At 34.8% G+C, this 12,587-nt stretch overlaps 1 protein-coding gene across 1 annotated transcript in view; it reads left to right on the top strand.

Annotated features, from left to right (window-relative positions):
- The window catches only part of LRP1B (low density lipoprotein receptor-related protein 1B), a 1,318,888-nt gene that overhangs the window by 438,039 nt on the left and 868,262 nt on the right, over positions 1-12,587 (top strand). The window contains exons 8-10 of the mRNA XM_011935709.1: positions 430-601; positions 4,798-4,941; positions 10,869-11,105. Coding sequence (XP_011791099.1) covers positions 430-601; positions 4,798-4,941; positions 10,869-11,105 — 553 coding nt within the window. The remainder of the gene's footprint in view (positions 1-429; positions 602-4,797; positions 4,942-10,868; positions 11,106-12,587) is intronic.

Below are 12,587 nucleotides of genomic sequence, written 5' to 3'. Positions count from 1 at the left end.
CCGGGCTAGAGTGCAGTGGCCGGATCTCAGCTCACTGCAAGCTCCGCCTCCCGGGTTCACGTCATTCTCCTGCCTCAGTCTCCCGAGTAGCTGGGACTACAGGGGCCCGCCACCACACTCAGCTAATTTTTTGTACTTTTAGTAGAGACGGGGTTTCACCATGTTAGCTAGGGTGGTCTCGATATCCTGACCTTATGATCCGCCCGCCTCAGCCTCCCAAAGTGCTAGGATTACAGGCGTGAGCCACCGCGCCCGGCAAAAAAAAAGTTTTAATCAGTAAAATGTTGAACTCCTTGAGAAAAAGTAAATAACATCCTTGTGGTTCTCCTGCTGTAGCCATTTTCCATACTAGTAAATAGCAATCAGCTTTTCTTTCAAAGTGAAAGCTACATAATTAAAAATCATAGTTATGTTTTGCCCTCTTTATAGGTCAGACATCTTTATGGTATAACTGTGTTCGAAGATTATTTGTATGCGACCAATTCTGATAACTACAATATCATAAGGATAAATCGATTTAATGGCACTGATATTCACTCATTAATTAAAATGGAGAATGCTCGGGGAATCCGAATTTATCAGAAAAGAACTCAACCGACAGGTAAGTGGGAAGACTTCTTTCTAACCTTCCTAATGGTAGATTGAATGGGGATATAGTCCTGTGCTTTTGTATGGTGTTGAAGTGAGTGAGTCATAAATTCTCTGCTTTGACAGCGAAAGTGGGCATGTCTGCTTGTTAGATGGAATAGAGCTCCCGTCACAAGTCTAAATGACAAATTGGTCAGTTCCTAGTGAATCGTTTCTACGATAGAATTGAAACGATAGCTAGATTTAGATTCAGGAAGGGCCTTTCAGTCGTGATGTATATAGACAGGAAACCCAGATGCTAAGGTTTTTTTTTATTTTTTTATTTTTTAATATCATTTTGGTAGACAAATTTAAAATCAGGTGACTGCCTTGCAGTATCTCTCCAGTGTTTACTATAGTCATTGGGCTCTCCCAACTTAACATTCCAATTGCTCTTTAACACATATTCATTAAAAAGTAATTTTCAATGAGAAGGCTGCAGTTTTTCTCAGAAAAACAAACCAATTGTTTTTTACAGGAGATTAGTGATGCTGTTCATCAATACAATTTAGGTTCAGTCATATATAAAATAAGAAAATACCAAAAACCACCAGCAAATTTTTTATTATATTCTATACTTATATTTCAAATCAAAACTAGCCTAGAATTATCTAAGCATTAACGTATATCTAATCATGGCTGTACATTGTCACAAATATGTTTAGAACAGATTCAAATATAAAATTCTGTAGATAGCCTTATTAGAGTTTAATATTAGTATTTATTCATTCATTAATTTTTCATGGACAATCTACTATGTTCCAAGAACTATTCTATGTATACTGTGAATACAGAAGTGAATAAAACAGACAGAAGAGTCTTGTCTTTATGAGTTTGCACTCCAGCGGAGAAGCTATAATACAGAATAACTAAGTAAATTACGTATTATATTAGAAGATAATAAGTGCTATAGAGAAAATAAAGAAGGTAAGGAGGATAAAGAGTGTTAGAAATGGGAGCAGTCTTCAATTTTATATGGAATAGTCAAAAGAAGTTCCATTGAAAAGATGACATTAAATGATGACTTGAGGTTTTCGAAGGAGAAAGGCATGGGGATTGTATTAGTCCATTTTCACGTTGCTGATAAAGACATACTCAAGACTGAGCAATTTACAAAAGAAAGAGATTTAATTGGGCTTACAGTTCCACATGGCTGGGGAAGCCTCACAATCATGGCAGAAGGCAAGGAGAAGCAAGTCCCATCTTATGTGGATGGCAGCAGGCAGAGAGCTTGTGCCGGGAAACCCCACTTTTTAAAACCATCAGATCTCAGGAGACTTATTTACTATCACAAGAACAGCATGGGAAAGACCTGCCTCCATGATTCCATTACCTCCTACTGGGTCCCTCCCACAACACATGGGAATTCAAGATGAGATTTGGATGGGGACACAGCCAAACCATACCAGAGATATCTGGGCAAAAACACTGAAGGTGGTGGGATGAGCAAGCACAAAAGCCATGAGGAAAGAACATGTCTAGACTGTTCAGGGAGTGACAAGAATACCTGTGTGTCTAGAGCAGAATGAACGAAGAAAAGAGAAGTAGGAAATGAGGCTGGGAAACAAAGGAGGATCATAACAAGTAGGGCTCTGTAGACTATTATAAAAAACTTTTCCTTATACTTTTAGTGAGATGGGAAGTCCTTAGAAACCATTAAACAGAAAAATCTCACGGTATGACTTACGTTTTTAAAAAACCAATATGGCGGCTGGGCGCGGTGGCTCACGCCTGTAATCTCAGCACTTTGGGAGGCTGCGAGGGGTGGATCATGAGGTCAGGAGATCAAGACCATCCTGGCCAACACGGTGAAACCCTGTCTCTACTGAAAATTCAAAAAATTAGCTTGGCATGGTGGCGGACGCCTGTAGTCCCAGCTACTCGGGAGGCTGAGGCAGGAGAATGGCGTGAACCCGGGAGGTGGACTTGCAGTGAGCTGAGATCCGGCCACTGCACTCCAGCCTGGGCTACAGAGCGAGACTCTGTCAAAAAAAAAAAAAAAAAAAAAGGAACCAATATGGCTACTCTGTTTATAATAGATAGTGGGGAGGAGAAGGGTGGGAAATTACAGAGGATGGTGGATTAGATCAAGATGGCAGCAGTGAAAGTGGGGAGAATAGGGAAATTCAGAATATAGGCAAATATAGAGCCAATAGGATTTGCTGATACATTAGATGTGGAGTATAAATAAAAAGAGAATCAAGGATAATGCCAATGGTCTAGCTAGAGCAGTTGGAATAATTTAGTTATTTTTTAGATGGGAAAACTAAGCTTGGAGTGAATTTAGGACCAAGATAGTAAATGTAATTTTCATGAGTTACTTTAAATGTTTATTATAAATTAAAGTGAAAATATTTAAATATACAACTCTGGAGTTGAAGGGGGAAGTCCAGGCTCGAGATACCAATTTGGGAGTCATTGACAGGTGACATTTAAAGCCATGACTATGGATGTGAACGTGAAGGCAGTAAATACAAATAGAGAAGTAAGCATTCCAAGTAATGTACACTGGTATGCTCCAGCAATAAGTCATAAAGAATAGGAAAAACCAAAAGAGGAGACTGAGATGAAGCTTCTTAAAATCCAGTTGACCATTGGATTTAGTAGCACGAAGCTCATTGGGATGTGACAAGGGCAGTTTCAGGATAAAGTGAATACATGAGTAGAATGGGTTTGAGAGAGGAAGGAAAAGAATTGTAGAAAATGATCATTGTAGCTTTGCATAGTGTGGATGTAAGTTAGAGGAGAGAAATGAAGAGCTAGTTGAAGGAAGGATCATTGTGGGAATTTGGGTTAAAAGATTATTTTATTAGATGTAGAAATAATGGTACATTTGTGTGTTGATGGGCATGATGCAATGGAAAAAGCAAAAGTGTTGATGAGAGTGAGAAAGTGGAGAGTTGGTGATTAGTTGAGAGGAGATGTGATCTGTTATATAAGTGGAGAGAGGTTAGAAAATAAAAATAACACTCGGCAGGGAAAAAATAGTTAAAATTGCATTTCACTTATATTCCCACTTAGAGAATGAATAATACAAAGAGAATAGGCATAATTATTAAAAGCATAGTAGTTTTATTATGAAGAGAATATTTCCATGGTATTCATCACCATTTCAAACAAGTGGGTGATCTAAAAGAAACATAATTAAGAACGAAGAGTGGGCTGCCCTTGGGGAAAGAGGATCTGGGATCCAGTTGGTGCAGCTTATGGCTTGTCCCTGTGTGTACAGTTGTTAAATTATTATTTTATTTTTATTTTTAAAAAGTTATCCTTTAAATAGATAATACAGGAATGTAGCTTAAAAGGAAACCTCAAAAGGCACAAAGGATTTGTCTCATTTTAAATGAAAAAATACTGTATCAGCATTAAGTAATTAAACATTTCTTTGAAAAAAAGAAACATAATTACAATAATACATAAAATCTTACATTATTTCTATTATTTCTTTTCACTTTGATCCATCTTTCTTTTCTCATCCTCTCTATATAATACTTTTCTTACCTTTTTAGTTTACTAGGTTTTATGCTCATAAAATATTCTTCTACTCCTCAATTTCTGTACATATACTCAGCCTCCACCGTTTGACAACTACACACACACACACACACATACATACACACATACATATTTTATTTTGTGGTAAGAGTCTCAAAATGACAATAGACTTAAAAATTTTAAAAATATTTTGCCACAGCACTTCTCAACAGAATACAATCACAGAATCGCATTTCTTCTAGTTTAGTTGCCTATATGATGAATCATTTCAAAGTAAATCCTTTCTCCACTTAACTACCTAACCTGGGATTGTTTTTATGGATCTTTGTATTCATTTTAGAAATTGGTATTTTAAAAAAGGATGAGAAGCATGTACCAAAAATTCATGTTACTTTTATTTTGCTCACCGGTGAAGAGTTTAAATTAATATGAACGCATTTTATTTCTTAGAATTGTTTTTTTAAATGCCCACTTAGGAGGATTTTGTTAAATCCCAATCTCTTCTTCTATGGGTTTTAACTCTTTTGCATTTGATTATGGTGCTAAATAGTTGAGTATACAAAATTTTGCTAAGATTCCCTGTTTTTACACTATAGAAATTTTGACATACTGATGCACATAGTTATCTTTTCTTTGAACCTGAATTTCACACATGCTGTTTTTTATTTGTTGTAGTCAGAAGCCATGCATGTGAAGTCGATCCATATGGAATGCCAGGGGGCTGTTCACACATCTGTCTACTCAGCAGCAGTTACAAAACTCGGACCTGTCGCTGCAGGACTGGCTTCAACTTGGGAAGCGACGGCAGGTCATGCAAAAGTATGTTGTTAAAATAAAACATTTTGCCAGCAGCTACCCCCCCATAATAGGATTTTAAGTATTAATTAGCAGCATCAACATCAGTCATAACATGAGACTTCAACAGGTGAAGTTTGCCTGCAAATATATACTGTTCATTTTTCTCAAAATAAGTATTTTTCTGTTGTGATAATGTGAACTAGAAACTAACCAGGCTGTAGAGTCACTAAATTTATTGATTTTTAGGGAAACATATGTTGGGGAAGATTTTTAGGAAGATGCTTCCCTTAATTCCCTAAAGAATGTATTTGAGCTAATGAGCTGGAATGATGAGTCGATCAGATTTCCTCTTATTTGAACCAATATGCTACTCCTCATAATAGGTGTGTTGCTTGTTTTGACAGAAATCCAGGTATAGATTTCTGTCAAAAAATCATTTCATCTAGGCTTCATTTTATCTAGCATCACTGGGGAGTGAAATCACTTCATGATTTAATTTTTCATGATTTAATTTTTCAGGTAACTGAAGCTATGCTAATTAGAGATCAAACATTTAACAATTTTATCAAAAAAATTTTAATGATTTTATCGAAAAGTTTTCTAATCTCTTAGATAAGATATATCTCTGATTTATTTTTTAAATAGGCCAGAATAATTTATTTTAATTTAAATATGGTAATAAGGATTTTAAAAATTACTCTCGCAACTGAGTATTTTGCACAATAATTGGTTAAGGTCTTTTCCTGGGGTCTTGATATTCAGGTATAGTAGAATGGTCCTGATTGAAATGATCCTGCTGGGGACTGTTGGTCTTTAAATGTTCCCCAGACCCCATGATTTTTAATTTTATGATGATTGCTTTTTACAGTGTCTAGTTTGTCTGTACCTTTGTCATAGTGACAGCTTTTTATTTCTGTCAGTCTTCTCTCTCTGGTCACAATCCTGTTATCTCTTCCACTCTCTGGTCATGTGCTTACTGAGGACTGTGAAATTAGATCTCTAAATGTGTTAGAATTTTAAGTCTAAATGGTTAGAGCTACTAATAGAATATATAGTTTAAAATGAAGAATCAAAGAGGCTAAACTATGTTAATATGTATGTATTTTGTACTTTGTTTATATTTTTTATTTGTATTCCTGATTTTGTATTAAGTACTGGAAGTGTGACGGTAACAGGTCTCATGTTCCTAGACCTTCTGGATAATTGAGGGTACTGAGTTTGGAGCCTCACGATAAAAGAAGTTTTGTATGTGGGTGCATGTGTGTATATGTAGTGCGTGATTTTAAAATTGATCTGTATGCCACTTGGGAGATATAATCACATACACACATATATATATACACACACAGGCATATGTGCATACATACATACACACATTGGAGGAAAAACATAAGATCAGAATTGCATATTATTCAGTCATCCCTAATGTAGTATATCACCTGGAGTACATTAATACTCATCAAAAATAATTCCAGCTATTTGGAGCAACAAGAGATTTAATGCAAATAGGTGCCTACAAAATCATTTAAAAACCTGGACCAGTAGCTTCTAGACTGGGTCTTTGGAACGTCCCCCCCAAACATTCCAGCTGAAAGCTGGAACCTCTACCATACTCAGAAGCTAGAGCATCAGGAAGCCATAAATGAAGATGTTAACTTTAAAAACATACCATTTAGCTGAGATCCAGGGATTAGAAAGCTGGCACCAAAACTATCAGATGCAGAGTTAAGTTACATCTGATAGCCCGTAACTGGAAAAAAATAAAAAAGAGGAGGAGAGGAGAAACACCCTGTTCCTCACGTCTTGATACGGAATGGAAGAAGCCTGCTGTGGAAAAATTCAATGTCTCCCTTGGATTCATACCAGCAGAAGCGGCAAAAAGGGGACCTTTGCCTCACTTCCATGTTCTAAACTTGAGCTAGCATATCTCATTTTAGATAGTCAAATAAAATCCACTACCTTTGGCTATATGTGTGTCTGTGAAATGTATTTTTTAGTATTCAATTGTCTATAGTACAAGAAGACACACTACAAGAAACTTAAGTAGGTATTAAAGAATACCTAGGAAATGACCAATGAAAATAATGGGGAAAATCATTACTATTCTTATTTAAAACATACATACGTATATACACACATAAACAATCACACATATTACATCAATGAAGTACTAGGTTTACCAATTACCAATTAAGACATCCATTAGAAGTAAAAACAAGGGCGAGCATTGTGGCAGAGGCCTGTGATTTCAGCACTTTGGGAGGTTGAGGCAGGTGCATCACGTGAGCACAGGATTTCAATAAGAGCCTGGGCAACATTACAAAATCTGGTCTCTAAAAATCTATAAACATTAGACAGGCATGGTGGCACACTCATGTAGTCCCACCTACTTCAGAGGCTGAAGTAGGAGGATAACTTAAGCCCAGGAGGCAAAGGTTGCAATGAGCTGAGATTTTAGCAAAATGGGTGCTATAAAACCAGGATTCCTATGTATTGCTAATATAATTAGAAATTAGTATCACAATTGGTGAGACATTTGCTAATAAGTATAATGATCATAAAACTGACAATATAATTAAACAAGTTATACTTCTTTACTTTTGATTAAGGAAATTAAATGTATTTATAATAACAGCAACTGAGAAACAATATAGCTATCCAACAATAGGTAAACAGCTAACTATATTATGTTACTTCTCTAGTAAGGAATCTCATGCTGCCATTGAAAGAAATGTTTTTGAAGACTTTTCAATGACTTGACAAAAAGTCATTACAGTGAAAAGAATTTATATACAATATCCCAGTTTTTGAAAAATATAGAAGTATATATGTATCTAATGTGGATAGAAAATACTTTAAAATGTTAATGATTTTCAAATGTATCAATATACTTTAAAATAACATAAAGTATTATTTTAAAAGAAAATGCCCTTGACATCAGGTAGACACTGCAAGGCTATGAGGGCAATGAAGACAAGGATGTTAATGTACTTTGCTCTGTAATTTCATCTAAGAAAATGTGTGAAATGCTAAATTGAAAAAAAAAATTCTTATATCATTATTATAATAATGAAAACAGAAAACTATTTGGAAAATTAGTTGGTAAATTATTATGTGTCAACGAGAAACAAGGCTTGGCTGAAGATAATGGTTCAGTATAGATAATAATCTTAATTCTAAAATTAATTACAGCAGAATATAAAATTGTCTACTTTGATATAAGTAAATATACATTGAAAAAGTACCTACATACATTAAATATGAAATAGTCATACAAAGGAATGCTATACAGCAGTGAAAATGAGTGAACTCTGATTACAAGAAGAATGGATGAATATCAAGGGTATAATAAAAAATAAGTTTAATCACAAGATTCACACATGCAATTCAAACATGCAGAATTAAACAATCTGCTGCTGGGAAATACACCACGTATGTGTTAAAACTCTTAAAAATACATAATAAACGCAATAATCAGGATATCGGCTCTTTCTGAGTTGGAGGAGAGTGGGTTTGGGCACATTTATGTCTTCCAGTGTACTGGAAATATTCCTCACGTTTGTGCTAGGTACCTGGGATTTGTTTTATTTTTATTATTTATATATTAAAATATGTTATCAGTTCCTGTGCTAGTTTGCTGAGAATGATGGCTTGCACCTTGATCCATATCCCTGCAAAGGACATGATCTCATTCTTTTTTATGGCTGCATAGGATTCCATGGTGTATATGTGCCACATTTTCTTTATCCAGTCTCTCATTGATGGGCATTTGTGTTGGTTCCAGGTCTTTGCTCTTTAAATAGTGCTGCAGTAAACATACATGTGCATGTATCTTTATAGTATAATGATTTATAATCCTTTGGGTATATACCCAGTTATGGGATTGCTGAGTAAAATGCTATTTCTGATTTTATGTGGTTGAGGAATCGCCACACTGTGGCGATTCAGAATGGTTGAACTATTTTCAGAATGGTTGAACTAATTTACATTCCCGCCAACAGTGTAAAAGTGTTTCTATTTCTCCACAGCCTTGCCAGTATCTGTTGTTTCCTGGCTTTTTAATCATTGCCATTTTGACTGGTGTGAAATGGTATCCCATTGTGGTTTTGATCTGCATTTCTCTAATGGCCAGTGATGTTGAGCTTTTATTCGTGTTTGTTGGCCATATAAATGTCTTCTTTTGAGAAGTGTCTGTTCATATCCCTTGCTCACTTTTTGATTTTTTTGTTTTCTTGTGAATGTGTTTAAGTTCCTTGTAGATTCTGATTATTAGTCCTTTGTCAAATGGGTAGATTGCAAAACTTTTCTCTCATTCTGTAGGTTGCCCCTTCATTCTGATGCTAGTATCTTTTGCTGTGCAGAAGCTCTTTGGTTTAGTTAGATCCCATTTGTCAACTTTGGCTTTTGTTGCAATTCCTGTTGGTGTTTTAGTCATGAAGTCGTTGTCCATGTCTATGTCATGAATGGTATTCCCTAGTTTTTCTTCTAGGATTTTTATGGTTTTGGTTTACATTTAAGTCTTTAATCCATCTTGAGTTAATTTTTGTATAAGGTGTAAGGTGTAACCAAACCCTGCATGTTCTCACTTATAAGTGGGAGTTGAACAATGAGAACACGTAGACACAGGGAGGGGAACAACACACAACAGGGCCTGTCAGGGATGAGGGGCAAGGGGAGGGAGAGCATTAGGACAAATGCCAGATGCATGTGGGACTTAAAACCTAGATGACCGGTTGATGGGTGCAGCAAACCACCATGGCACATGGATACTATCTATGTAACAAACCCGCATACTCTGCATATGTATCCCAGAACTTTAAGTAAATTTTTTTTTTAAAGTTATCAACATTATTTTATATATATTTAATACTCAATTACACTAATTTAAAAAACACAAGAAAATAAATATAACTGTTAATATACTTTGTATTTTTAGGTGTATAAATAATTGCTTATTTTTATTATTTTCCAAATTTTAATATTATTTTACTTTATTATGAATATCAATTATTGTGTGGTTATCCAAATACAGCTGAGTCTTTTGTATCTTCAGTTTTATTAATAAAGCTCAGTATGTTTTTCCTTTTATATAAAAATTATTTCCTTTAAAATTATATACAGTAAACAAAGCATAAGATGCCCCGGTAATTGGAGAATCTTGTGTATATTTTTATATAGAAGTCCAAAACAGGGAATTCACTCTATAGAAAGAGCTACTTTGATGCTGACATTTTAAACTCAAGAGACAGTTTTTTGTTTGGGGTTTTCGTTTTTCTTTTGTTTTTGATAAGGCCTGTGTTGTTCATCAGAGTTACTGTCAGACAGCATCAGCCTCTAACATTCTAATTAAAATTTGAAGAAAAAGGGATGCTATAACTGGTATTTAATTTTATTTCTAAAAAGAATAAGCCACATGTTTGGGCAACTGTAATATATTCACAAGCAAGTTAATGATACTATATGATTCTTTGTTTGCCTCCGACAATTTGTAGATGCAAACTTGGGGTTGGTGTGTCTTAAATTTTCTGAAGATTTTAGCCTTGTCAAATATAATAAATGGGACAGTTAGTATCGACAGAAAATGCTAGATAGATTGTAATGCATTATAAAATTAAATGTGCCGGATGTTTTAATAAATGCCTATTTTACAAGTTACAAGTTATCTAATGATCTGTCATGTTTTTGCTATCCAGACAGTTACACAAAAAAGGATAATTAACTACCTACAACCCATTCACAGAAGTAATTTCTGTTTTAATTAAAGTAATGCAATTAGCTGGCCTTCTTGCATCAAAACTACAAGATACATTTGGCATATTTTAGAGTTTAATTTTTAGCATTGAATTTAAAAAGCGCTAATTGTGCCAGTTAATTAAACAGTGGCATTATGCAGTGTAAAGAAGATTAAGCAGCATCAGTTGTTTATATTTGTAATCTTTCCTCTGCAGGACCAAAGAATGAGTTGTTCCTCTTTTATGGGAAAGGACGCCCAGGAATTGTTAGAGGAATGGACTTGAATACCAAGATAGCTGATGAATACATGATCCCCATAGAAAATCTGGTAAACCCTCGTGCTTTAGATTTTCATGCAGAAACCAATTACATCTACTTTGCTGACACCACCAGTTTCCTAATTGGCCGGCAGAAGATAGATGGCACAGAACGAGAAACCATCCTGAAAGATGGTAAGTGACACTGTGACATTAACATCAAACTACTCAGAGATAAAGCACTTTAAAAGGATAAATCCAGTGTGTGTCAGACTGGTTTTAACCAGAACTCAAGTTCTTCTGGTTGGTTCAAACATATTTTTTAATGTTATGTCTTCAGTAACATTGTTTCTCTGTTTTCATATACCAGTGTATTAAAACCTTCATTATAAAATGGCACTTGCTGTCATCTCTTATACTCTAAATATTATCAGGATTAAAATTGAACTATTATCCATCTTCTGGGAAATGTCAGTTTACACTGATATGTTTACAGTGCTGTATGGCAGAACACAAAATTTAATAGGATTTCAGAGACTTTCATAACAGTTGGTTTTCATTAGACTATTGATCATGTCACTCAAAATGCATGAAAAATATCAATATCCACGTTGTCATCACAATTCTTGCATTTTATTTTTTACTTTACACATCACTGAAATGAAGTTTTCTAGAGTTGCCCTTGGAATATCAGTATCTCCAGAGAGACTTAATACATTTATACCTATTTTTATTTATAGGTACATATATAAAGTTATATACATGCAAACAGATATATGTACATTTTAATAATATCAATGTATTTTATAAATTATTTGGCTTAGGAACAAGTAATCTAGTAACAAAACAATGTTAACTTTGGTATCAGTAGAAAACATTGCAAATAATAAATCAAACCAGGTCTTCACTGGCTGCCAGTCATTTTTAGGCATGTTAACAAATGATTCTGGACCTGTTTCCTCATATATAAAGTCTGCTTACTTCTTGAATATTTTAGAAATACATGATTTGAGGAACATTAATTGTGTGCTTATTTTATGAAGGACATCATGGTAGCTATATCTCAGGAGATAAAAGGAATTTTTGGGAATGACTTCTGCCTTCAAGAGGTTCATAATCTACCTTTAGAGATGATATAAGCACACAAAAAGTTTAAAGGCATTGCAGCATTTAATTAGTAAGTTCAAAGCTGTCTTAAAGAAATATATGAGCAATATGTAATGGGTATTCACAGAAAGCAAGAGATATCTTTATGTGGGTATACTCAGAGAACTCCTTGGGCGGGCTATGGTATTTGGGCTAGATCTTAATGGAGAAATGTTAAAGAGGGAGAGGAGACGTTTCTGCAACCAGAAATTCCATGAGAAAAACAGAAAAGCACAATCTCTAGAAAGACAATGTGGGGGACCTAAATAGAAAGCTACTGGAGGTTTCCTTTGAAAGTAATAATGGCAGAAGAGAGCGGAAAGTGAAAGGCGCTAAAATAAAGGGCCTGGAAAGTAAGTGAAGGAGTTTAGAAAAAATCCCAAAGGAATAAAAGAAAATGCTTTCGAGTCAAAGAATAATGTGAACTAAGTGATATTTTAGGAGGATCAATCTGGTTTTTGGGTGCAGAATGAATCAGAACTTGATTGAGATGAGAAAATATGAGAAAATAAAAGCAGAGGTAGACTAAAA

The sequence above is a fragment of the Colobus angolensis genome, unplaced genomic scaffold, assembly GCF_000951035.1.
Source record: "Colobus angolensis palliatus isolate OR3802 unplaced genomic scaffold, Cang.pa_1.0 Scaffold147, whole genome shotgun sequence".
Taxonomy (NCBI): Eukaryota; Metazoa; Chordata; class Mammalia; order Primates; family Cercopithecidae; genus Colobus; species Colobus angolensis.
Note: the sequence above shows the minus strand (reverse complement) of the source record. Positions and strands in the feature narration are given on the sequence as shown.